Source organism: Lepisma saccharinum, chromosome 4, assembly GCF_977018435.1.
Source record: "Lepisma saccharinum chromosome 4, izLepSacc3.1, whole genome shotgun sequence".
Classification (NCBI taxonomy): domain Eukaryota; kingdom Metazoa; phylum Arthropoda; class Insecta; order Zygentoma; family Lepismatidae; genus Lepisma; species Lepisma saccharinum.
Window position 1 is genome coordinate 26,332,133 of NC_139232.1, and position 27,726 is coordinate 26,359,858.

The 27,726-nt window shown below is 36.8% G+C and overlaps 1 protein-coding gene across 3 annotated transcripts in view; it reads left to right on the forward strand.

Annotated features, from left to right (window-relative positions):
• The first annotated feature begins 275 nt into the window (after nt 1-275).
• Nucleotides 276-27,726, forward strand: part of LOC145987114 (tRNA wybutosine-synthesizing protein 4-like) — a 55,407-nt gene continuing 27,956 nt past the window's right edge. For all 3 annotated transcript variants that reach the window (XM_083121593.1, XM_083121594.1, XM_083121595.1), the window contains exons 1-7: nt 276-423; nt 7,291-7,494; nt 14,820-14,988; nt 15,948-16,116; nt 17,515-17,704; nt 20,463-21,155; nt 25,344-25,703. In XM_083121593.1, the coding sequence (XP_082977719.1) occupies nt 364-423; nt 7,291-7,494; nt 14,820-14,988; nt 15,948-16,116; nt 17,515-17,704; nt 20,463-21,155; nt 25,344-25,703 (1,845 nt within the window). In that variant the 5' untranslated portion in view covers nt 276-363. The remainder of the gene's footprint in view (nt 424-7,290; nt 7,495-14,819; nt 14,989-15,947; nt 16,117-17,514; nt 17,705-20,462; nt 21,156-25,343; nt 25,704-27,726) is intronic.

Below are 27,726 nucleotides of genomic sequence, written 5' to 3' on the forward strand. Positions count from 1 at the left end.
TTCATCAGGTTTTCATTCACCCTCATTGTGGTATAAACTTACTCCCAGAGACCCTAAGGCAAAAAAGCAACTTAAAATAAATAGTCTGATACAATATAACATCTAAAAATAGTAATAAAATATATTGTTAATAACAATAATAATAACAATAGTAATACTGTCCTAGCACAATTGGGTGGCGTTCTAGCATAATTTCACAGTTCCAACAGCACTTTTCGTAGCTGAGGGGTTGGCAACGCTGACCTATATCTAATCTGTGCTTCGGAGTGCGGATACGTACTTCCGGTTGTGTTTCTTCTTTGAATAATGCATTACATACACATTTGCTCTCTTTTCCGATAAAAATGTACAGTTTGTGATTTCATGTGGAGAGAGTTGCTTCTGAGAAAAATGACTGGTGGACAGAACAATTCTGTTGTTCAGGTAAGAGAAGAAATGAATTAATTTTATCCTTGCACTACACACTTAGTTTACACCACACAATGTACAAGGACCAATTACAAGCTTAGGGCGATTATTTTTCTTATCACATGTCAATCTAAGAAACACATATGCAAGGAAGTGTGTAACATAAATAACTTGAAGTAATTCTTGAATTTGGAGTACGTTACATATGAATTCACGGTACCAGTTAGATAAGTCGGAGACACATTCAACTCATTTTTTTCAAATAAAAATCATTTCTACTTACCTCATATGCATAGCAGAACATTTTTCAACCTGGGGGATCACTTTTTTCCCATGAAAAACACGTTATTTTTAACATCATAATTCTTTATTTGTCGTTGCTAATTCGGCGGCCAAATCTTGACTCACGTTGTCTGTCGTCAGCTGATATGCAGTATTGTCAGCTATAAATGCCGCACAAGCTATTCACAAAACGTTTTGAATCGAAAATTGTACCACAAACCATTCACGGAAGATTAGGTTAGGAAAATTTAGAAAAATAAATTTCAACAAAAAAGAATTAACTTCCACTACACTTAAATGTATTGCATGCTATGAACCTATAAATGCCGCACAAGCTATTCACAGAACGTTTTTATTCGAAAATTGTTCCACAAACCATTCACGTAAGGTTAGGTTCAGTTAGGTTAGGAAAAATTAGAAAAATAAATTTCAACAAAAAAAAATCTTGTCAAACTATCCCGTGGTTGCTACACTGACAGGGGGTTACATAACCGAACACACGGAACATTTGATTCACGTAGTCGATGGCAATGGTGGCACGGGCTATCATGCAACAGAGATGCATGAATGACGAAAAATACCTTACAGGCCAAATAAGTTGCACGATTTGAAAAAACTCTTTCCCCGGCTTCAGAAAGTCCACAAGAACCCAATTCTGTAAGTACTTTCTCATCTTTTCTCCTGTAAATTTGAAGAAATCAGTCTCCGGCTTATCTAATCGTTACCGAATTCACACACAAACTCTCGTAAAGAACGTTAAATTTTTCCTTTCCATATAAAATGCTACTATAGAGTTAAGAGAGATTTTATTAAAATCAGAAGAAATTTTTTATGATTTTTCTTTTGTATCTAAAGTAGCTATTTTAAATATGGCCACAATTACTTTCAACAGGTGCTGAGAACAGCATATTTGGTAAGGTAAAAATTTACTATCCTTAGGACACCTCTAATTTTTTCGTTTCGTCAATTTTTGACATTCGTACTTACGTATCTGCTTCGCTGAACATTCCTGAAGGTGTATCAACGTTGTTTTGATGAAATTTGAACTATGTTTCCTAACCTAACAGAACTAACCTAACCACGCGCCAATGGTTCGTGGGGCTAGCGCCAATGGTTCGCAATTATTTCCAATTTCTAGATCCTGATACTAACACGACACCAAATTTTAACTATGTTTCCTAACCTAACAGAACTAACCTATCCACGTGCCAATGGTTCGTGGGGCTAGCTATTCTCCGTCGGAGAATTAATTTTCAACGAACAACATGAATTTCAGCTATGAAACATTCTCACATCACACAAAACACCTTCCCGATGTTCAACAATGCTACAGGAACTTATTACGGTAAGCAGTTTCTTCTGTAAAAATAAATAAATGTGTCCGAAGGATAGTAAACAAGTACCCCTTTTCTGCATTGCGGAACATTCTTTAAGGTGAAGTTATGTCTTTTTCCATAAAAGAGTGTCAACTTTTCATGTTACGAGTGATTATTTGTCTTCCTTGTTCCGCTTGGGTAACAGACAATATGGCATGCACTTGTCATGGATCATCGCGCCATGCTTGTTTTTTGTCATTTTGGAGTGAGGTATGCAGTGTTTCAACCTCCTTAACCGAAAAATACCTACTTTCGTGTTCATTATGTCATCACAAACCACTGACGGATAGCCCCAAAAAACCATTCACGATAGCCCCAAAAAACATTTCTGGCAAGGTTAGGTTAGGTTAGGTTGGGTTAGGTTAGTTAAGCATTGTTAAAAAAAAAAAAGAAAACAAAATTCTCGTAAAAAAATGCATGTTTGGAAACACTGACGAGACCGTGTGACTTTCGATGCTCTCGCCATCTGCATGCACACAATGGAAACAACGGCATAATATGGCAGGCAATGCAAGTTTCTTACGTAAAAGGTGATTAATTCTTGTTCGGCAGCATTCAAATACGAAGTTTTTAGTTTCCCATGAAAGAAAATACCTCCAAGAACGTCCAGAATGCTAAAGAAACTCATTTCAGTAAGTACTTTCTCCTGTAAATTTGAAGAAATCCGTCCGGGCGATATTGCATATTTACCGCATATTTTCTCCATCCAAAGTAATTAGCTGAATCATAGCCTAGCATTATCTTTTATCATACTTTGTTATATTCATAGTCAGTGTTCCTGAAGATGCTGCTGAGAAGTTAATTTAAATTTAAAGTGGGTGCAATTGCTACTGTCACCAGGTAAGCCTAGTGAGAATAGCAGAAAGTGCTGAAGGCCTGACATCTGCTCAGGTCTTGGGGAGTATTTACAGAAGTAATTTTAATGCTAAGAGCCCTTAACCTAACAACAAAAGAATTTAAGAACATAATTGACCTTCATATTTCTGTCATGTGACATTAGCAGTACCAAGTCATATCGGAACAGTTTGTGGTATTTTTCCAACTCCATGGTGTGCAGAAAATAATTACATGTCGCCAGCATGAAAACAAATGCACACAGACATAAGCTTGATACCCATCAACTAAAAAGATGCACACATCAATGTAGCAGACCAGGCCAGGTTGTAGATCATGCACATGCACAGTTTATAATCGGGTGAAAATAGTTCAAAAGCAAGCTTGACCACCTGGTGAAGATAGTCACTCCGTTAAAATTAAACTTAACTTCATGCTCCAACAGAACTTTAAATTCCAGGTTAAGGTGGGTAGATTTTTAAAACATTTTCATATTTTCCTCTAAAGATAATTTGATAATGTGTTTCATCAATGTTTGAAAAATATGAAATAAATAACTAAATACTGTGCAAATAACGGTACCAGTTTCATGGATCGGAGACACATTAAAATCGGATATTTTGTGTTTCACTTGGTTCGTACTTACCAATTGTGTATTGCGGAACATAGTTCAAGGTGCCGTTATGCTTTTTACATGAAAACAAACACTTTTTCTACTAAAATTACGCATTTTTCTAAGTGCTACCGATTGCACGTAACGGTGCGATATCGCTTACTTTGCGAATGATATCACTTCTTTTGTTTTTGGATGTAAGTGTTTCCAACCTTCACCGAAAAATACCTACTATCGTGTTCGTCACATGTGCATTATGCACGGGTATCTGACGGATAGCCCCACGAACCATTCCGATAAGGTTAGGTTAGGCAATCATAGTTTAAAAAAAGGTGTTGGAAACACTGACATGATTTCCCGGTGAAATAGATACCAGGATGAAAGAAAATACCTTGACTAACATTGGAAACCTTAGAGAAACTCATTTCCGTAAGTAGTTTCAGCATGACTGAAGGTGACCGGATCCCTCCGATTTTCTTCATATTTGGCATACTTACTAATTGAGGCCTGCTAATGACAAATCTGAAGTTAAAGTTTGTCAGAAACGTCTAGAAATCGCAAAATAATTGTGAACCATTGACGCTAGCCCCACGAACCATTGACATGTGGTTAGGTTAAGCAAACATAGTTAAAATTTTGTGTCGTGGTAGTATCAGGATTTAGAAATTGCAAAATAATTGCAAACCATTGACACTAGCCCCACGAAACATTGACATGTGCTTAGGTTAGACAAACATACTTAAAATTTGGTGTCATGGTAGTATCAGGAATATATATATATTTGCTTGTGAAACAAAAAAATTCTCAAATCGACGGTTTCCATTCCGAAAACTAACGCCTTATTTTAGCTTATTTTGCATTTTCTAGATGTTTCCGACAACTTTTCACTTCAGATTCGTGATTAGGAGGCCTCAATTAGTGAGTATGCCAAATATGAAGAAAATCGGAGAGGGGTCCGGTCATCTTCAGTCCTTCCGTAGTTTCTTCTTTAAAAATGAAAAATGTGTCTCCGATGTATGAAACTGTTTGTTACCCAAATAATTTACATAATATGGTGATAAAAAAAAAAAAAAGATAAAGTGTTCCCCTGTGCTTAGCACCACGCCATGAAGGCGTATAGGGGGTGTGGGGGTAACGCCCCACACTTTCTTGATCCGGTCCTGAGTGGAGGTGATGTGATCAGCATCACGCCCCTGACCGCCTTTACCCCCCAGGGTTTCCCCCCGGTACCCATGTTATTCGACGCTGGGTGGGCGCCGGGACCGCTTCCATCGTTAGAAAAGTTCCCAGATTTGAACCGGCCGGGGATCGATCCCGGGACCTTTAGCATGGTAGTCAGACGCGTTACCGACTGAGCCACCGCGGCCACCCCATATGGTGATATGCACTATAATCCAACCAAGCAGTGCTTTAAAATACAATTCATTGTTATTTTGTTGATGAATGGATCTTCTTGAACAGTATATCCTTCTTTTCAAATAACATTTTGTAAAAGTTTATACATGTTTGAATTGAACTGAGTTTGAATTGATTGTTTTAAGTCCACTTTTGTTATTTTATAGGCTAATTGGAACTGGACCTACAGTTTAAAGTGGGATCCGAACCACTGTGCATTGTGCCTCCACCAACTATCAAAGATTACAAGGCGACGATGTCACTATGCTATCAGGGAGGCACAAAGTTTACACAAGTGTGATTAAAATTCACCTTATTTACCCTGCTCTGGTATACTTGTGAGCACAGTACTAACCTTAGAATATGATCATAAGTTGTTTTCTAAAGTAAAAAAAAAGTCAAGTAAAGTTCTCCCCTGTGCATAGCACCACGCCATGAAGGCGTATAGGGGGTGTGGGGGTAACAATTTTGTTGTTTGTTTTCTAACCCAGATAATGATATTATTTTCTGGTATTGTGTAGCTGTTGTGTAGAATGTCAATGACCAGATGATACAAGTTATAGGTTGCATTGTTCTCAGTCTGTGCAGATACGTCATTTTGATGACAACCAATCCATGTTTTGTGAGCACCACGCTCGCACATATAGCAACCTCGTAATTATTTTCTCCAAACATATTTTATTTCTATGCGTACAAAATTCGTGTTTTGTCACTGTTTTCTGTTTTGATTGTTCAGTAATTATTTTATTTGACTCCATTCACTTATTATTTCTGCCCTCTCTCTCTTTCTCTCTCACACACGCACACGCAACAACAAATGTTCAAAAATGGGTATTGTTAAGTTTGCAAAATGTCTTCCACATATCATTTTACCAACCTCCATGGTGAAGTGATTATCACAGCATACTGCAACTCCAGGAATCTTTGGTTCAAACCCTAGCCTAGGCATGGGTGTTCTTTGTGAGTGTCCCTTCATTAATTTCACGACCCTTCATCCTCAACATTGCAATTAGCCAAAACTGGCAGAAAAGTGACACCAAATAACAAAAAATCAAATCAAATCATGGAACATTTTTTGTAGCAATTGCTCTTTTACTTAATGTTGTTGAGTTACCATACTTAACATTGTTACTGGATACTTCAAAGTATCATCACAAGCTGTATGTGTAAGACAAAATATTTGTCTACTATCGGATTAAAAATTAGATACTCGAGTTTAGACTCCAGTTAAAAATTAACCAGTAGACCTACATAAAAGCAAGTTACATCTACATTTAGCTTATTCAAATCTGTGTTAATCTATGCTAAGCATTTTTTTAGTAAGTCTTCTATTTTTTATCGTCGTGGGAACAAAAAAGGGCCATTTCCTTTTTAGTTTTGCAAACAATTGCTACCTTTGAAATTCTGTAAATCAAAAATGGGTTGTCCGATCATTATGAAATTTGAGTAGGGTGCAGGCAGAAAGGTTTGAAACACAATTATTAATTTTCAGCTTTTCAAAATTTCTAAAAAAAAAAACCGTTTGTTTCAATTTTGTGAATCAACTTTTTTCTGGTATTGGGGAGTCCTACAAATACAATATTGGTCTTGTTTTGAAGCTATTTGCATCTGTTTTTAAAAAGCATTATCATTGTCAATTTACATTGTGAAATTGATTTTATATAGATTTTTATTCAGTGGAGTATAGCTGTACATGGAATGAGGCAACACCGCAAGCATTGAATTGCAGCGGCTGCCGGCAGTTTCCGCTATTTAATGGACATCGCTGTGTGCTGTGTTGCCACCTTCGTCGAACAGCTTTACTCCACTGAATAAAAATCTGTATAAAATCTGTTTTGCAATGTAAATTGACAATGATATTGCATTTATAAAACAGATGCAAAGAGTTTCAAAACAAGACTAATATTGTATTTGTAGGGCTATTTCATACCAAGAAAAAGTTGTTTCGCGAAATTGAAATTAACGGTGTTTTGAGAAATTTTGAAAAGCTGAAAATTTATAATTGTGTTTAAAATTTTTTCCTACAACCTACTAAAATTTCATAATGATCGGACAACTTGTTTTTGATTTATAGAATTTCAAAGATAACGATCCTTTGAAGAAAAAAAGAAAAAAGAAAAAAAAAGAACCAGCCCCTTTTTGTTCTCATGACGATAAAAAATAGAAGGCTTACTCAAAAGATAATTTGGTTAGCAAAGATTAATGCAGAATTGAATAAGCTAAATTTTGATGTAACTCGTTTTTATGTAGGTCTACTGGTTACTTTTTAATTGGAGTCCAAACTCTAGTATCTATAATTTTTAATCCAATAGTAGTTGTTTGTGTTCACTTAGTTTTCAAATTAAAGAAAGCTGCTTTATCAGATGTATTGTATTTTTCTAGGTGCAAGGAACTAATGACTCAAGTATTGTTTCCAAATGCTCCATGGTTCAGATGGGCTACTTCAATGATCCTGTTATCCACTTCTTTGTTAAGAAAGTTGCTCGGCGAGCTCCATTGATTCATCTTGGATATTATGTTAGAGCTGTTGTAATTGATTATGTACTCCAAACATTCATACAGCAACTACAAAACCAGGCAGGACAGGTTAGTTTATTGATTTATTGTTGTTCTTGTTGTTATATTATTATTATTATTATTATTGGGTTAATCCATGCCAAAGTGTCTGTCCCCAACCCGACCCTCCAATTTTTCTTATTTTACGTACATAGTTTCACCACAATGAGTGTGATAGAGGGTGATTCAGAATTCCTATTACACACTTCTAGGGGTTGTAGAGGGGACTTAGTAGATCAAGTTTGGATAAGGAACCCATGTCCGGAAAACGTTCCCTTTTGTTACTACACAGATGACAAGACCACATAATTTCACATCTCCCTCTTTACCTGCTTCACTACAAGAGCTGCTTGATGTGGCGACCCTGAAGTTTGTTGTAAACAGTGTACCTTTGAAGGATGTTTGCATACACACCCTCAAAAATACCTGGTGTGTGGTGTGCTGAATCGTGTCTGCTGCAGCCAGAACTCATGCAACCAGGTCTTCCTACAACACTACAGGAGTCTCATAAACAAGACTCTTCATGTTGCCCCATACATAAAAGTCAAGAGGAGTTAGATCCAGTGATCGTGGTGGCCAAGGAGTTGGTCCACCGCGACCTATCAACCTGTTCCCGTATGTTTGATTGAGATGTTGTCAGACATCATGGGAAAAGCGTGCTGGAGCACCATCATGTTGGAAGCACATGTGCTGGTCAATGTGCAGTGGCACATCATCCAAGAACTGTGCCAATACTTCTTGCAGGAAGGTCAAGTACCTCAGACCCGTTAGGCAGCCCAGAAGAAGGTACAGCTCAATCAGACAACCATTGATGATACCAGCCCATACATTGATGCCAAACCCTTGCTGAAATCCATGAGAATGTATGGCACGAGGATTTTCATCATTCCAAATGTGGCTGTTCTGACTGTTGAAAACACTTTCCCTGGTGAAATGAGCTTCATCCGTAAAAAGAACAAGTCGAGGAAACTCGGGAACTTCCACACAACGGTGTAGAAACCATGCATAGTAATTGACATGTGGTACAAAATCTGCCGGACCCATTGCCTGTACTTTCTGGGGGTTTCATGGGTGAAGCTGCTGGTCATGAAGAATATGCCAGAGCTGTTCTGAGACAAATTCATGTGATATGCAATGGTGCAAGTACTCGTCGACGGGTTCTCGTCAGTTTGATGAAGGACCTCCTCTTCAACATTGAGAGTGCGACATATCCGTGGAGCACCACAGTCAGCCCTTTTAATTTTGAAGTTACCTGTTTCTTGCAGCTGTTGCTCTAATCGTACAAAAATGGTATGTGATGGAGTGACACGATGCGGAAAATGGTCTGCATACAGACATTGTGCAGCTCTACCATTACGTCCAGCTTTGCCGTAAATTAACATGTCGGTGTTCTCGGCAAATGTGTATTCAACCATACTGTACTGTTTTCCGCAACAACTGAATAGCAACTGACGTGAAGGTTGAAGCAAACCAGATTGGTAACAGAGGACGTTGGAAGCAGGAAACAGCACACATGACATCAGGTGGCTGAAGATGTCACCGTCCGTCAGTGTGGGTTGCCTACCGTGAAGCGGGAGATGTGAAATTATGTGATCTTGTCATCTGTGTAGTACGAAAACGGTACATTTCTGAACATGGGTTCCTTATCCAAACTTGCTCTACTAAGTCCCCTCTACAACCCCTAGAAGTGTGTAATAGGAGTTCTGAATCACTCTGTAGATACCAATTTCAGCCTTGAAATGCTTTGTTTTGGAATTTTGGAGGGGGACAGTTTTAAGTTTTGGCCAACGCCTTGTCAGCTTCAAATGATAACTCAAGTACTATTGCAGTTAGAGCCGGCCTCTGTGCCAGAGTGGTTAGCACAGCATGCTACGATGCCAGGGATCCTGGGTTTGAATCCCGGTCCTGTCATGGGTGTCTTATGAGTGTCCCTCCATCAATTTCATCATATCGTCACTCATCCTTATCTTTGCATTTAGCCAAAAGTGGCAGAAAAGTGAAGTAAAATAAAGCATATTAATCAATCAATTCATATTGCAGTAGAGATTTGATATGTTGCCCAATTATAAAACATTTGAAACAACCTTTAAAATGATATTAACACACTTATATTTGCATGTCTTGTATTGTCAAGGTGAACTACCTTTGACCTTGATAACTAAAAAACTGACTTTTTGAAAAATTTGAAAAAAATGAATCAACTAAAATGTTCTGGTAGGTCAGTGAATTTCAAAATTTAATTATTCATCAATACCAAAGGCAAAGTTGTGAGAGAAATATAGGTCTTTTACACTTCTGGAAAAGTTACCTGACCACCAGTCCAGAATCATTAATGTGATAACATAGCTCTTGAGCATCAGTAGGGAGTAGCCAACTTTCTTATGGGTCCCTTTACTAGACAAGAAACACAGTGGTGTAAGATTTACATTATTGCTTGTCACAAGATGGCAGAAATTATATTTATTTACCATATTAACAGAGGAAAAAAATGCAAACATTTAATATGAGAAATGATTTTAGAGAATATTTGCGATTTTGTATGTTGAAATTGGAACCAGATAAACTTCGGAGAGGCTGGACACACTGTACTCGATAGTAGCCGGCCTGGAAGAAATCACTGTCAAGTCTGAACACAGAGAGCCATAATTAAGTTTTGGCAAAATATGGACTGTTTAAAGTTACAGTGGTGTAAGTCAGTTTTTTTTTTTTAAAAAAACTTAGACACAGAAACCAGATCTATATAAGTCAATCTGTTAACAGAAAACGTGAAGTAAATCAGAGATTCATTCAACTGTCAACAGATGACAGTTTAAGGTCTTGTGATAAAGGAAACAGCTGTTGTGTTGATAAGCAAAGTGCTGTGAGTCAAACTATTTTTTCTTTTTAAGAAAGTGACTTACACCACTGTAACTTTAACCCGTCCATATATAACAGTACTTTGCAAAGTACTGTGCAAATGCACAAAATTAATATTTTTCAGTATGTGCAGCGAATATGTGTTTGTAATGTGGAAAAGTGGTAACATGCACAATTATAAATAAGTTTCATTTGGTAAAAATGGCTCAAATCTTACTTTCTTTGTCTTTCAATGAATGAGACTTTTTTTTTAGCGTGATGTTGAAATTTGTTGGTTATGAAATGTAGTGTTTTAAGTTAAATAATTTTGTTTCAGAATCTATTTGTAATATTTCATTAAATGTAGAATTCGAATTATGTTTTTAATCTGCTAAACTACTTCTGTATCTTTCTGACGCTGAAGTTACAAAAATGCGATTGAAAGACTAAATTTATTTCATACTCTACTGTGGTTGAAAGATTTAACATACAAATATCCTACTCAATTGAGATTTGCCATATGTAAAAGAGCCGTGGTAGCTTAGTCATTAGGATGTCTGACTACCATGCGAGAGGCCCAGGTTTGATCCCCGGTGGAGGAGACCTGGGATTTTTTTCACCTGTTCAAGCTGCTCCACCACCCACCCAGCATCATATAAAGTGGGTACCTGGAGAAAACTCTAGGAGGTAAAGGGAGCGTGGGGCTGATCACATCACCCCCACCTTCGGCCATGAGCAAGAAGGTGTGGAGCCCTAACTCTACATCCCCTATACACCTTCATGGACTGCTGCAAAACACAGGGGAGCCCTTTATTTGTTTTTACTTGTTTACTTGATACATAAAAGTTGCGTAAATATTTTTGAAATTAATTTATATTAGTTATTTTTTTATTAGAATACTGTTGTCATTTTTCATGGTAAGTAATTCTTCAGTAAGAAATAGGAAATTTCATCCACATTGTGGCCTCCCCGATGGTGCAGTGATAGCGTAGTCACCATGCAATCAAGGGGTCCCGAGTTTGATACCCGGTGGAGGCACATAGTGGTTCGGATCCCACTTTAAACTGTAGGTCAAGTCCCGATTAGCCTTATTGTGCATAAAGTGGACTTAAAACGCCAACTCAATTCATCCACATGGATAGAAAGTGTTATTTGTTATCCTCACTACATATCTCAAACAACAGTTGGGCTGAAAAGTTTGTAGGCTGACTCATAGATGGCGTTACTAGAATTAAATCCATGTGATTTTTACTTAGTACTAACCTTCAAAAGATACGTGTATATATTTCACAGCTGCCGGATAATTAGTTCGTGAGATAAGGCATTGTGAGTGAAGCAGCTTTTGTTATTGTGAAAAAATGGATAAAAAAGAATTTTGTGTGTTAATAAAGCATTGCTTTTTGGCGAAAAAAAATACTGTTGAAGCCAAGGCTTGGCGTGATAAACATTATTCAGACTCCGCACCAGGAAAATCAACCGTTGAGAAGTGGTTTGCTAAATTTGAACGAGGCGAAATGAGCATCGAAGACGATGCACGCAGTGTACGCCCCAAAGAGGCTGTTACCGACGAAAACATCAAAAAAGTCCACAAAATAATTTTAAATGATCGTAAAGTGAAGTGGATCGAGATAGCTGAGACTTTAAAAATATCAAAGAACGTGTTGGACATATTGTGCATGAATATTTGAACATGCGAAAGCTGTGTGCAAAATGGGTTCCGCACGTGCTCACAATCGATCAAAAGCAACAACGTTTTGATGATTCGGAGCAATGTTTAGCGATATTCAACCGTAATAAAATTGCTTCCCCATCCACCATATTCTCCAGATCTGTCCCCCAGTGACTTTTTCCTGTTTGCAGACCTTAAAAGAATGCTCGCTGGAAAGAAATTTAGCACTGATGAAGAGGTAATCGCCGAAACTGAGGCCTATTTTGAGGCTAAAGAGAAATCGTACTATAAAAATGACATCGAAAAATTGTATGACCGCTATAATCGTTGTATCGCCCTCGAAGGCAACTATATTGAATAATAAAATCGAATTTTGTCAAAAAAATATTTTTTACTATGTTAGCCTACGAACTTTTCAGCCCAACTGTTAGTTGTCAGAATCCAGCAGTAAGTACTGTATTTGGTCAAACAGGGATGTGGTTACTATAGCCTGACAAGTTAAGTCCCGATATGTGCAGATCACTGCGGAGCACTTCCTATTACATCATCCTCCCCACCACTCTTCAACGTACTGGTCTGCCCTTGAGACTACGAGTGGTGCCAACTCAGCAAAATTAAGCTAAAACAAATATGACAAAACTATTTTTACTGTGTAGATTGTCGGTGCCGGCTCATATCAGTTTATCAGTGGTTCATTTGATTTAATCCGGTCTTCGAAAATGCATGTGGTGCGTGGATCGTATTACGCACGCACATTAACATTTATAACGAAGAGAAACTACTGGGCGAATGACTTCATTTTCTGAATGCGACATCGAGCAGTGGCCTGTTTTTTTGTTTGTTTTTTAAGCCGAGTGGAGTGGGGGTTCTTTTGTTTATCGTACAACATCCACTACGAGAAGGCAATCTGATAACATGCTTGCCTGTGTTCTTTTTTAAAGCACTGAAATGTTCTTGCTCTTTATTCTTGGCTGCATATGTTTGAAATGCAAAAATCAAATCATGCCGGGTCCAACGAAATCCACAATCTGCTCTGGAAAGCCCCTTATACGACAGGCCAAATAAATTGTTTGCAATGTTGCAACATATTTGCGAAATCAGAAGGAGTTACATAAACTTAAGTATAATGTTGTAGAGTCCACAAGCGTCGCCACGGGAGTATCAAAATTGATGGTTTCTCAAGTTTTAAAAGAATTGGATTGGATTGATATGTTGTTGTAAGTCCACTTTATGGACAGTAAGGCTAATCGGGACTGGATGTACAGTTTAAAGTGGGATCCGAACCACTATGTGCTTCCACCGGAAATCTCACCCGGGATCCCTTGATTACAAGGTGACAACGCTACCACAGCGTCATCGAGGAGTTCAAGTTTTAAAAGAAGGAAAAGAGTCGTTGGCGAAAGGTGAGATGAAGTTTTGTACTCCGACAGATAGAAAACAGCCCAGGGAAAAGCTAATACAAATTTAGTTTAAAATCCTCAAACCATTCTGCTCCCTCCAGGTTGCAACACTGCGAATCAACGTTGCTGCGAAGAATAGAGTGGGGAAATGTGGTGTGAGCTGCACAACAGCTATTTGCAGCATCTTGTTTTTAAACTTGTCAAGTTATATGCAACCTCTCCATTTTCTGTGCCTTTGATGTTTTATCTGATTGTAATGCTGTCTGGAATCCTAACCTTACTATCTTGTGAAAGAAATTGACTAATTTTTCATGAATGTGAATAAATATTTTGTCAAACACCTGTTGATTTTTAAAAAGATTTAGATGAGTCAGAGGATCAAACCGAACCTACTACCTCTAACATAGAAGACCATGATGTTACAACTACACCAAGCTGCAACTTTGAAAAATGACACTCTACTCTATACTTCTAGTAGTTTAACAAAGATTTTTATCAGTTTTTCTCAAATGTTTTTTTTTTTTTTTTAAATTGAAAACTTTAACAATAATGTTCCTATAAACAGTTTTTTGTAAATATACAGCTGGAGGAGTGTCCCACAAACTGTGCAAATTGCTATTTTTCTCTTTGTTGTATGTTGTAGCATTACTTCTCTCTCCATCTCTTGCTCTCTCTCTCTCTCTCTCACACACAAACATACATCTATTTCATTTACACTAATTTTTGACATTTTTTTTTAAAAAAAAAACCCTTTCCACACACTATAAACATAATCTTGATAATGTAAATAATGTTACAATGATTTTCTGAATTTCTAGAATCTGATATTTTGTCAGTTCACTCTTCAGTTGTTCAATACACTGCAGAAAAATATTCATTAGATTTGAAGAATAGGAACCTTTGCTTTCTTGCATTGAAGTTTTTTGTGCCAGTATGTGTAGCAAGATATATTATGTTAGTCACAATGAATAAATAAAGGAATTACAAAATGAGTAAGCATTATTTTTCAGTTCTGATACACCTCACACCAAGCACTATGTCCAATACTTGCCATGAGCTATCTAGGTGTCTGTAGTTTTCATATTCATTTTTGCCCTAATATACTGATTGGGTACCTTAGTGTGTTACGTTAGTCACAATGGAATGACCCGTGTGTTATAACAGAATATAACATTCCAGTTCTGTTTAATAATCTTATGTATCAGAATCGGTTAAACATCGGTATTGGTTCCAAAAATTATATATTTAAATTTCCTGACCTTATCTTTTTAACAAGTTTAATCAATTTAATTAATCAAAAATGGGGTCAGTGGATAAGCACAATATTATTTTTTACTGGAATGTTGGGTATTCACTTATATGTACTTATTATAATACCACATCTTTCATTCCCAAAACATGATGTATTTATTAAGTTGTGATTTGTATGATTCTCATGGTCTGTATTTCAGATAATTTCTCTGGGAGCTGGTTTTGATTCCAGCTATTTTAGAATGAAAGCAACAGGTGCTTTGGATTCTAATGTAACATTCTATGAGGTAGATTTTCATGAAGTTGTAGCAAGAAAGATAACCTGCATTATGAATTCACATACTTTACAAGAACTGGTGGGGCATAAATGTAAGTACTCATGCATTTATGTATTTGTTCATCCATGTTGATAATGGAGTGTTTAAATACAATAAATATGAAATGATCCCATCTTGTTATCTATAAATACAGGCATTACTCTAGTTTCCAATGTTCATGGTGTAACGCATATGGTGGAAGTATCTGTATGTTATATATAGCGAGTTCCATTGATTCCTTACTAGCATTATATGCTTTTTGCAACACACTTCACTAAAAGCATGAATTGTGACTAATGTAAATCATTGAAAAATAATAAATTTAAGGTGAGAATACTAAATCTTGTGAATGATGATTAATAGAGTAATATAAGTAATCCATGATATAATAAAAAGTGAACTGCCATTTTGCTGTGTACCTAGAATATATTGTATGATTTACAAACTATTACTTGCAGTAACTTTTAGTTTCATGGCAAGGAATAGCATATGTAAATATTCAAATATTAAATTTAATACAAAATCATTAACTGTTCTGTACTAAAGCTCATTCAATGTGAAATGGTGTATTAATTCTCGTGGAGGATGTAAACTTACATGATAATACAATTTCTTAGTTATGCACTGATAAAAAAATTACATGAGAAAATTGAGTAAACATGGTAATGCAATATGAAGTGATGTAAGGGAAATTTTGATTGATCTTTAAATATATCGTTACTGGAATAATTTCAATTTGAATTACTAAGTTATAGTTCCAAGAATAATAATCTAAATTGTCATAAGTTATTTGTAATTTTTTTAAAAAAAATTATTTTCATGTTGTTTTGATTAAATTCTCATCATTACATAGAAATTTTATTTTGCAATTTCTATACCACCTAAAGGATTGTTATGTAAGTCTTCATTTGCAGTGTTTGGAATTTTTTGTGTCATGATACTAGACTGTATCATAAATTTTGCATTTAAATACTGATTCTAATGTGCACATAACTTTTTATTCTAATGCAGTAATTCACCATGGTGATTCGAGCATGATAGCAAGTCACTATCGGCTTGTTTCTGCAGATCTTCGCATTCAATCCCAACTGGAATCTGCTCTCCTGGCTACAGAAATAAATTACACCCTACCAACACTCTGTCTTTCAGAATGTGCTATTACATACATGGATGAAAAGAGGTAAGAAACATACTCACTAATTTTTTGTAGGAATTGTTCATGAAAAACTCTGTGTACTTTGATATCCTTTAACTGAGGTTCCTGCATATCCCCCCCTTGTCCATGTAAACTATGGAAGGAGAGTAGGTGAGAAACACGAAAGAATGTAAAGTATTAAAATGCTGACCAAGGCAAACTTTTATAGTATAAAAAATATAAAATATGCACGAAAGAAGAAAGAGAGCAAAATAGAGAGCCTATGGGAGCAACTAGAATAGAATGGGTACAAAAAGGAAGACAGACTTGACATGAACAGAAGAAGAAGGAAGAAAGAAGATAAAGAAACAGGAGAGGGTGAAGAGAAAGAAAAAAAGAGGTGGTTTGGTATAAGGAGTATGGGGAGAGCCACAGAGACAATAAGCAAAGTACTTAGAAAGGTGGTCATAAAAATGCACAGAAAGGGAGGCCGCAGTATTTGAAGGATAGCGAACACGAAGAAGGGAGAAAGCAGAGAGGAGGAAGAGAAAGGGATAATATGTGAGCTTTAAGTGCAAGGAATGTGAGAGTGTGTACATAGGGGAAACAAAAAGAGAGACTGAAAGGCAGGTTGAAGCAACGTAAGGATGACGTAAGATTAAAGAGGGAGAAAAATGCTATATTGAAGCACACAAAAGAAACGGGACACGACGTAGAATGAGAGAAGGCTAGGAGGATAGGGAGGGAGAAGAGAGGAATAGTGAGGAATTGGAAAGAAGCCAAGGAAATAGAGAAATAATGAACTGGAATGGGGGGCTGAAAATTAACAAAGAATGAAAAGGAGATTCCACACTTAGGAGTTCCTGAAAGAAATGTCCTAAGATAAGGACTGGTGCCTTCATGTTCCTTTGTGTATATATAAGATGATGGTTGTATCTTTTTCATCAATTTATTGTGAATATTCGTCTGAAGAAGACCCTGTTAGAGGGTGGAAATGTTATGTTTTTATGTATATTTTTTATACTATAAAAGTTTGCCTTGGTCAGCATTTTAATGTTTTATTAACATGAAAACAAGGCTTAACAGTGTTACCAATGTAAAATACTTACAAGTTTGGAGCTTCTTTGTGTTCAGAGCCTCAATGGTCAAGTAAATGCAGTCAAGAGATAGTAGCCTTAAATGTCATACCATTAACTCAGGAAGAGAATCAAATGTAGCAATCAAAATAAGTACAACAAACATATTTTTCAGCCAATTTTCTTCAAATTTTTGTGTTTTCTTTTCCATCCAATTTTTCACTGGAAAAGGGTTGTTTCTTCAATAGGAGTGCTATTCCCAGGGTCATTGTAGAGAGTTGTAGAAATGTTCAGTATTATATTAGCTATCATGGTCGAATGCTGAGCTTTTGATATTCTTTTTATTTTTTTTCCTTGTTACTTTCAGTTCTTCTGTGCTGATAGAGTGGGTGGCAACCAACTTTCCAAATTCAACATTCGCCACATATGAGCAAGTGTATCCCAATGATGGATTTGGCAAAGTCATGCAAGGCCATTTTGATAAGTTGCAAAGTCCTTTACTGTCTTTGAATATGTACCCAGGCATACAAGACCAGAAGGAAAGATATAGAAAATATGTAAGTTTAAATATTTGTTTTCCTAATTTACTTAGCAAAAATTATTGCAGATTTTCATCATTGAGATATTGGCATGTAATGCAGTATAGTCATGGAAGAGTGTGGATTTCCTGCCTGTTTGTTCCTTCAATTTCATTGGATTAAAAGAACCTTCGACCAAAGTTTCCTTGCACCTTCCTCTCCATCGGTTCAACTTAAGACCATAAGGAAGCATGCTCCACTCTGACCCCTCCTCTCTATGCGGGAGAAGGATGTGCAGGAGTAACGGGTCTGCGCAGGCTCTTTTGCCTGTGGTTCCACTATAAAAGATGGTAGAAAAGAAAGTAAGTGTTGGACCAGCAAATTTTCCAGGTTCACAGTAAAGATGAAGTCAGCACAGCCCAGTCTCGCCAGGCTTGTTGAAATATGTGTGGGAAGGGAGGGTGTAGGTAGTTGTAAATGCAAATGAGGGGTGGAGATGGGATTTGGTTTGGAAAGCTACTGTGTGTACTTGGAGCTGATATGTAGACCCTCTCCCAGCTATTTTGGACTAGTACTAGTACAGAAATGCCAGTGGAGGTTCTACATATCAGCCATGAGTGCAGTCACAACCTCTGGCTTGAATAAGGCGACACGGTAACTTTCCAAACCAAATTCCTTCTTCATCTTTCATCTCTCATTCCCATCCCCAATGCTCCCCTTCCCCTTCACACACAACAAACATTTGGAAAAGCCTTGTGAGGGAACATTTTTGTTCCATGTCAACTTTATCCACCTTGCAGGTCCAATATTTACTTCTGTTTCTGCCATTTTTTACCTGCCTGAAGTGCGGCCCATGGCCATGAAAACTTAGGAGTTCCAGTTTCCGGTGAGCATTTCCAGTTTCCTTCTCATTTTTTACATCAGGCCTTCTGGCCTCCTTTCTTTATATGTAAAGCATATGCGTTCAATTGGAAAAGAAATGCTGGGCACCACCTGCTCAATTCTGCTCTCTCTGACCTGTCTAGTAATTCTTGCCAAATGTCATTATCCAGAGCATATACAGATAGGGCCAAATTCTACCATTAGAGGCAGCACAGTAGATCTTGTATGTGTTAGCTAGTGGATAACATTGAAACAATGGGAATTGATTCGAGAAGTTTTGGTTGAGCAAAATATAGTGTTGAAAATTGTGTATTGTTGTGTGTCTTTTTACATGGCAGAGCATTGAAAACCAGACTACAATGTGGTGTGGTTTCACAAAATGCCCTCAGACAGTGAACTGCATAAAAAAGGGGTAAAAGTTATATCCAAAGAAGAGAGCAAGATAGAAACAGAATAGAGTAATTCTGCCTGCTGTGTCGTATGCAGCTTGCATTTAAATTGTAGAAAAGGATACTCAAGCCTCGTTCTGTGCCAACTTCTTTCCCTCAATATTCATTATTCAAGCAACGTCCACATACTGTAAACGAGCAAGAAAAGAATTGAAATAGATGTCCATTAACAGCACATTATTTCCCAATTTCAATGTGGGAAAGAACATATTCTTCAAATGTATTATGCACAATTCTAATGTAAATAAAATTACTATACAATATATTATATTTTCCTCATGAACTAGTTGTAAGCATATAACACATTCCTGAACGACATTGGATCCCAATCCCACTTAAAATATAACATGTTTCATTGTATTATTTTTTTTCATCTTTGTAATTAAGTTCATGGATTCTGTTGATATTTTAGTTATTTTATGTCACTTTTTCCTCTTGGGTTGATCGCAATTATGAGGATGACTGACAAAAGTACAAACACATATCCATGCCTTAACCAGGATTCGGACGTAGGTCATCTAATGTTGTAGCAGATTACATCCACCATGGAGGTCAGCTTAAGTTCACCTTAATAATTGAAGCCAATTTCATGTTTCCAGATTTTTCATTTTCCTGTTTTATACATTTAACTTTCCTGGTCCAAATACTACAAAGTGGTATTATATTTTATGGATATTGCAGTTTCTACTATTGTAAGTTGTTTTGTTTTTTTCCCCTCAAGCCCATGAACGTATAATTAAGATTCTACCGTACATCATTTAGTCTTTTTGCTGTTTTTAGATTATTTAAATTTTATAATAGCTCTTCTCGGTATCTGTAAATTTTTTAGGTGTGCTGTTAAAAACCAGCTCAATTCTTCAGGGATGGGAGAAAAGAATGTGCCATGGAAGGGTTAAAACTAGGGATGGGACAGATTAATTGGTACTCTATTGGTTTCGACCGATATGCGCATATCAGTGTATCAGTTTATCAATAAAATTACCGATCTGATAATTTAGTGCAAAATTCTACCATTTCATTATTATTTTTATGGATAATATCCATGCTCTACTTTTTAAAAAAGTAAATGTCTAAATATGCACAACTTCTTTTGCACTGTAATCACCTGGAAACACACACGTATTAAGGACATGAAAGAACCATTCGTGCTCTTTGGAGACCATTTAGAATTTTACATCTGATAGGTAGAATATCGATTATGAGTATCAATAAATTTTATATGTATCGGCCAAAATTTCATATCGGCCCGTCCCTAATTAAATTATGGTTAAAATGGCATGAAACACATTCTTTTCTACCATCCCAGAAGTAGGATTAAGACCAGTTCAAAAATTCGTGGGACAAAACAAGGTGTTGTTGTGATTTTATCTTGTTTTAATATAAAATGAAGTACCACTGTTTTATTGGTGCTATTGTTGCAGCACATGTCTACTTTCTAATGATTTTGTTTCTTTACTTTGTTTCAGGGATGGGATATGTGCTTTGCTGATTCTGTTTTCAATGTGTTGATGAAAGTTACATCTGAAGAAGAAAAACAAAGGGTATTAAAGTTAGAACCCTTCGATGAATTTGAAGAATGGCATTTAAAATGTTGCCATTATGTTTTAGTATTAGCTTGTAGGGGAAAGCTACAAAACTGGGTGAAATTAAAAGAAGATAAAAGTACAAGGACTTCACGTGCAGAAGTGTCATTCAATTGGAATTTGGTTTCTGCACCAAAATGTTTACAAAGGTTTGGCCACAGAATAGTGTGTGTTGGCTCAAGCATTTTTGTGATTGGTGGATTTGGTCCATCGGAGCGAGGCAACAGAAGATGTCGGGAACTTGCTATTATAAATGCAAAATCTCTAGATCTATCAACACCTGTATGCAATACTAAGGATTACAAGACCATATTAGATCTTATGTATTGTGAAGTATGTTGTTTGAGTGGTAACAGGATATTAATTGTTGGTGGAAGGACGTCGCCAGTGAAGCCAAACCAAGACTTGTTTATTATCCACGGTAATGAAATTTGCCCAGATTCGGTAGCAAAAATAGAGACGCAAGAAACTAGTGGAAATGAACCTTGTCCACGTTGGAGACATAGCATTGCTTCTATGACCCCATCAGAAGAGGAACTTGTGTTTATTTATGGAGGAAGAGGACCTGAACTTCAGGTAAATAGTTGGGCTGAGCTGCCAGTGTATGTAGTGGTTAGCATGGCATGATATGAATTCAGGGATCACTGCTGTGGCTAATTTTTCTGGAGTCTTGAGTATCCTATGAATTATGCAAAATGGCAAAATTAATTTTTCATTAATTCTAAATAAAGTATAAAGGTACTTATGAGTGGTTCTTGTCCGAAATTATGATGTGTCAGCCCTGTTTTCAGTTACAGTATGCTGTGTGGTTTATATGTATATATTTATTCTTAAATGTAGTTGTTATACATACATACCAGTGGCATATACTGGGTTCAAAACCTATGCTCTCTCTCCAAATCATAATATTTGAATGGACAAAGAAAAACTTCTTACCTTGAACAGGAATTCCATTCTTCTCTTGCCGGCCTTCATGGTGAAGTGGTTATTAGCTCAGCATGTTACGACGCCAGGGTCCCGGGTTCAAATCCCAGCCTGGGCATGGGTATTCTTTGTGAGTGTCCCTTCAGTACTTTCATCATATCATGTATGGTGAAAGAGCGAGTAACTGGACTTCAGCTACTTAGTGAAACGGCATGTGGTGCATATTATGCCTATCTAATTTTTTATTTTATTTTATTGGCATTCACTACTTCAAGGTCTGCATAGCCCCTATACCAGATTTTACTGCAATCTGTTACTTTGAATGATTTTCAGAGTTAGGGAACTTTGATTGATTTTAACTACCTGATGCAAATAAACTTTTTTCGACTTTGTCCATTTTTCTTATTCCATTAATTTTTTGAAACAGTTTCTCTAATTTGGTCCATTCAGTTAGTATTTAAACTATTTTTCATTAACGATCCTTTTCACCCTCTTAGAAGGAAATTAAAAATACATGTTATCCATTGTTGTTTAAAATGTTCTGAATTGACACAAATGTATTTTTCTCCTGCTAATTTCTTTCTGTGGATTGATGTAGCCCCAGTCTTTTTGATCTGCAGATCCAAAAGAAGAAATCATGTTGTTGTTCATGTTTTCACTGGTGTATATTATGCAAAGGTGTGCTTCATTAAACGTTTTAAATACGTTAGTGATAAAATCATTTTTAGCCATTACTATACGACACACGTTTTTAGAAGCGATATCGGGCTGAGCTACTGAGAGCATGTCCTTGGCAACCAGCCAGTGGCAGGAGTGCAACGTTGTACAATTAGAAGACTGCGGCGCGCAAGTTAAACACCGTGTTCTGTATTTTTTCTTGCACGCAAGAAGTTTGCATAAAACTCGCCACTTTAAGGTTAATCATAAGATGGGAGATGACATTTTGAACATGACCGTCCAAGTCCCATGAATTTCCGTCGCCTACAGCCAGAGTTATCGCTTCTCGAAGAAACACTGGAACAACACACGTCTACACACACACACACACAATGACCCTTTCATTTTCCATCCATGTTCAGTCTGTTTTTTTTTGTTGCCACCGTGTTGACCCCGCTGAGTTGTTGTCTTGGTAAAGCTATGGGTGTCAAATTCAGCTGAATATACACAATAACCCTTCATTGTTGTGGGCGTTCACAAACATTGCGAGTCAGTTAAGTCAGTTTGAGTTCACCGTTTTCGTAACAAGGGCGGTGTAAGATAATTATACCCGTACACCACGAATAACAGTTGTGAGAGGATTCAATACAGCCCTTATTGATTGATTGATTCGATATATTTTACTTTGCTTTTCTGCCACTTTTGCCTAATCGCAAAGATGAGGATGGGTGGTGATATGATGAAATTGATGAAGGGAAAGTTACAAACACCTATACCCGGGCCGGAATTCGAACCCGAGAACTCTGGTGTCGTAGCGCGCTGTGTAATACAGCCATTATGTTCGATAGTTGTGCAAAAGTTTGTGTTCTGTGAGTGTTATTAAATAATCTCACACCGGCTCCTATGGTGCAGTAGTTAGCATATCGCGATACGACGCGACGGGTCCCGGGTTCGAATCCCGGCCTGGATGTTTATGAATGTCCATTCATCAATTTCATTATATCATCACTCATTCCCATCTTCGCAATTAGCCAAAAGTGACAGAAAAGCAAAGTAAAACAAATCAAATCAAATTAATAACGTTGCTCTCGAAACGTAGTACCAATAGTACAGGCACCGAGTGTAAAATATTAAGTTCACAAGACAGAAATCTTACTTTTAAAATATATTCTTACTTCAATGAATTGGCGTCGGAAAAAGTGCGTGATGAAACAGTGTTTTCTCAGAGTCGAGAACTTACGGCTAAAGCGTGTGGTGTATTTGTTTTTACTGTGTTGCATAATATAAAACAGGGTAAAATATCTACCACAGAAATCGGAGACCCCCTACTCAAATCTCCTGGGAAACATGCCAAGAAACAGAAATGAGCGATGATGATGATGATGACCTTGCAGTTCCTCTACAATAAATACCTTGAAACTTCTTTCAGGTACGAGTTTCTCTTATATGCTGCAGTGATATGATATAATCCTGTGTAGAATTCTTCACTATATATGTCATTGTACTCAAATATCACGGGTTCGATACCCGGTGGAGGCACAAGTGGTTCGGATCCCACTTTAAAACTGTAGGTCCAGTCCCGATTAGCCTTACTGTGCATAAAGTGGACTTAAAACACCAACTCACCACCACTCAAATATCACGTGCATGCATTATATATAAAAAGTTGAATATTGGACACAACAAATTCTCTGTGTTCCCCTTCCGCTAGCAGTTGGTTTGACAACAGCGCAAGAGCGCTGGCAGCGTATTGGCTGAACTCATGTTCCTTCTAAAAGCATACGTCGTATAATACATTTGATTTGATTTGATTTTGAATTTAAACTTTTGGGAGCGTCAGCACTTAGGCTATTTTGCTCCCGTCACATTATACGGGGCCAGCCCCTTATCTTTACAAATAACAACTCTAGCGTTGCATAACTAAAAATGTTAAAATGTTCTGACTTCTGTTAAATGCTGAGGCCGTAAATGGGCACTCAGCACACTCAAGGACAACAAACAGGACAACACACACAAAATTATACTGGCCATAGTGCCAGTCGCCAGAGCCTCGTTAGTCTTTAGTCCAGGGTGCACTATGTGGAAGTGAGTTTGATTTTTGGGTGCCTACGTGGAAGGTCACCCCTTACACCCCGTTGTATAATACATCAACACACATCTATTGTAATGTAAAGTCTGATATGCACACCAATCTGATTAACAATTTGAGATTCAATATAATGAAGAAAATTTCTGGAAATAATTTCAGATATTGGTTTTTCCATTAATACACCAGTAATTAGCTGATAAACTTTACCATGAAACATAAGAAAAATTGTAATTTTCACATACAATGAATCATCTCACCATTTCATGTTTCTCCTATTGTTATAACTGTAACATTGATCAAATTACAAACACATTTCTGACGAATGGAGTGTGTACTGAAATATTACTTCAAAAACTTCTTTACAATCTCTCTAGTCTCAAGAAAAGAAAATGCAACAAAAATATTAGAATTTCCCCAAAATATCCATTTTCCACGTAGTTAATTATCCTCCCCTGCTTTCACCCACTTCATGCCACTGCTCTTAAATAATGCAACTTCACTCTGAAAATGTTAATACATAATCTTTTATATCTTCACAGTATTTTAACTTTTTTACACTGATTATAAGGTAAATTATACTGAACTATCTACATGAAACTTTATAGCACAAAAAATATAGATTTCTGAAAAGCATACAGAGATTTTAGATTTCTGAAAATTTATTTTAAAATTGTTATTCAACCAGAGTTTTAACCTAGGTCTTTGGCATTCTGTGCCAGCTCAACCAATGAGCTACCATTGCAGCATGTGCACTCCCCACAATATCCACAACTAACAAACTGTGCATGTTATATCCATTATATACATAGTGAAACTTTTCATTGCACTTTGCTTCCTGTAGTTATGCAGTAGAACACTGATTGTACGTTCCCAGATTTTACATTTTCCCGCATTATGCATTAAACCCTGATGGTCCCAACATAGCAAATTTTTTTTATAAAATTTTTCCTTGATTTTACAATTCCCTGCATTTAAACTTGGTTCCCTGAATAACATAAAATCGAGGTTCCACTGTATTTGTATTTGAAATGATTATAAGTTGCAAAATGTCACCATGTCCAAGTTCATATTTCATATTCCTTATTCTTTTTCAGGTATTTGGTGATTTATTTGAGTTGAACACCAAATCATGGAATTGGGAGAAAGTACAGTGTGAACAAGCTCCTCCTGCAAGATTTTCCCATAGTGCTTCAGTGTGGCATACATGCATGATTATCAGTGGTGGTTTGGGAGAAAATTTTCTTCCCTTAAATGACGTATGGATGTTTGACAACGCAAATAAATCATGGAAGGAATTGCCTGTGGTGGGAATGCTGCCAAGGTACTCTCACAGCTCTATTATTTGGAATGACAAACTGATAATGATTGGAGGTGTCAACACATTAGCAGGACAACAGCCAGGTTGTGCCGTAATCGATCTCAAGACTAATGTGTGTTCAGAATATCAGCTGCCAGTAAGTATAGTTGCCAGCAGGCGTATACATACATAATAAAGTATTAAGTATAATTTTAGCTAATACTATAGGTGAAGAGAAAGCTAGTGAATGTAGGCTTGTGCATATAGCTAAACTGGTTGCATGTACTGTATCTACTTCTGTATTACATGTTAAATGTGTTGCTGACAAGAAACTCAAGCACCACGTAAGGTTCTAGTTTCTAATTTAACCCTGCACATATCTTTATGAAGTTTTTTTACATCAGTGTCATTTAGTTATTCATTTGCAATAAGTCTAAAAACACCCTTGTGAGGTTGCCCACTCTCCCCCGGAGATGTATGCTTAAAACAAAGAGTATACACAATTCCTACTGGATGTTTGGAAAAAAAGATGCCAATCCCAGCTCAGAAATTACTTCCCGATTTTCTAGATCTGGAAACGTCCGGATATATGTATAAAATGCTTACTTTGAGAAGTTTTATCGATACTATAAGTGTCTGTAATTTGTTTGAAGTAACACGTTTCATTCCAGAAATTATATATTGGAGAAATAAAGCACTCAATTTTTTTTTTGCCCCGTGTATAGTAGTATTTTACATTTCAAAAAACAAAGGCTTCTCAAAAAACACATCGTAAAATGCTACGCCGAGGACCCAAGGTCCCTTGAACACGTCGAGAAACGGCCCATGAGGTTTAAACAAGGTAAAAGGCTATGAGCCCTCAAAAATACATCGTAGAAAGCTACGCCGAAGCCCCATTCTTACTTATTATGAGATTCGTACAAATGATGAGGGTTGAAATGGGATTATACATCTACTAATGTAAACATGAAAAAACTACCAGAATTTCTATGTGACAATATCTGATGATTTGACTTCTCTATTGCAGATGAAGTACTCATATTTTGCTGGTTCAATACATGAAATTTGCTTAAATATGTTCCTTATACTCTATTGTTTGAATTCGCAAATGGCAATTTATAACAAGACATTTTTTTAAAAAAAAAAAGTTTACTGTCAGTTTCTCTCAATGCTACAGGATTGCTAATTAGAAAGATGAGACATTCTAATAGTAGTACATCGAGTTACATATTTTTGTATGAGGGTGTGCTACACTCAAGTGAGGCATCAATTCCAGTTGTACAGATGCTTTGAGAAAAGTAAGATGTGAGCTGCATTCAATATTGGCTTCAGAAAAGGGTAAGATAGGGTGCTCATATTCCTCATGACATGGTGTGTGATTACTCTGAAGCTCTATTAGGAATTTTAGTAAAGAAATGCAATAGACTTGAAATCCTATTTGGAAAATTGATTTCTTGCCCTTTGTGGTAGAAGTGACATGAGGTAAATATATTAAGTAATTATAGATGGAGCACACATGTTAAAATGGTTTGTTCCTCCAAAAGCTTCTCTAAACAAGGAATAATTATAGATTTCTATATTCCTTACTTTTGTCTGTTAATCAAATGTTCAACTCTCCATCAATTTGAGACTCTTCTATCTCACGTAATGATCATTGGTCTGAATGAAACAATAGACAGCAACAAAGAACAACTGTTAGATTCTACAAGCGTAAAGGAAAGCAAAGAAATAATTCTTGAAGCTTCCCTGGCAGCAAATGATGAAGAGGTTTTCTTGGGATATCAACCAGGTAATTTCCGAATAGGCTTCCAAGCTTTCAAGAGCTAATGTCACGACGACTCTCATATGTCGTAAAAATAAAACAATCGGATACTGTAGGTATCGGCGATAAAGGTACAACCAGAATATTATCTGGATCGTCGGGGAACAGTCGTCTGCGAACACTGAAACCTTCGGGACGAACTACAGGGAAACAGGGGTGTCCGTCTATTTTACGTAACAAAGGACAATCACAGCCAGAACACCACAAGGAATTTCTGTCTGCCAACAAAGAAAGCCACTCTTTAACTCTCTCCTTCAAAGGTTCGCCGATCTTGTCCTCTTTCTCCCTGCGACGTAGTTTGCACATACACCCGTGACTTGGAAATCCTGTTCTCTCGTCCGCTCTTCTTTTTCTCTCT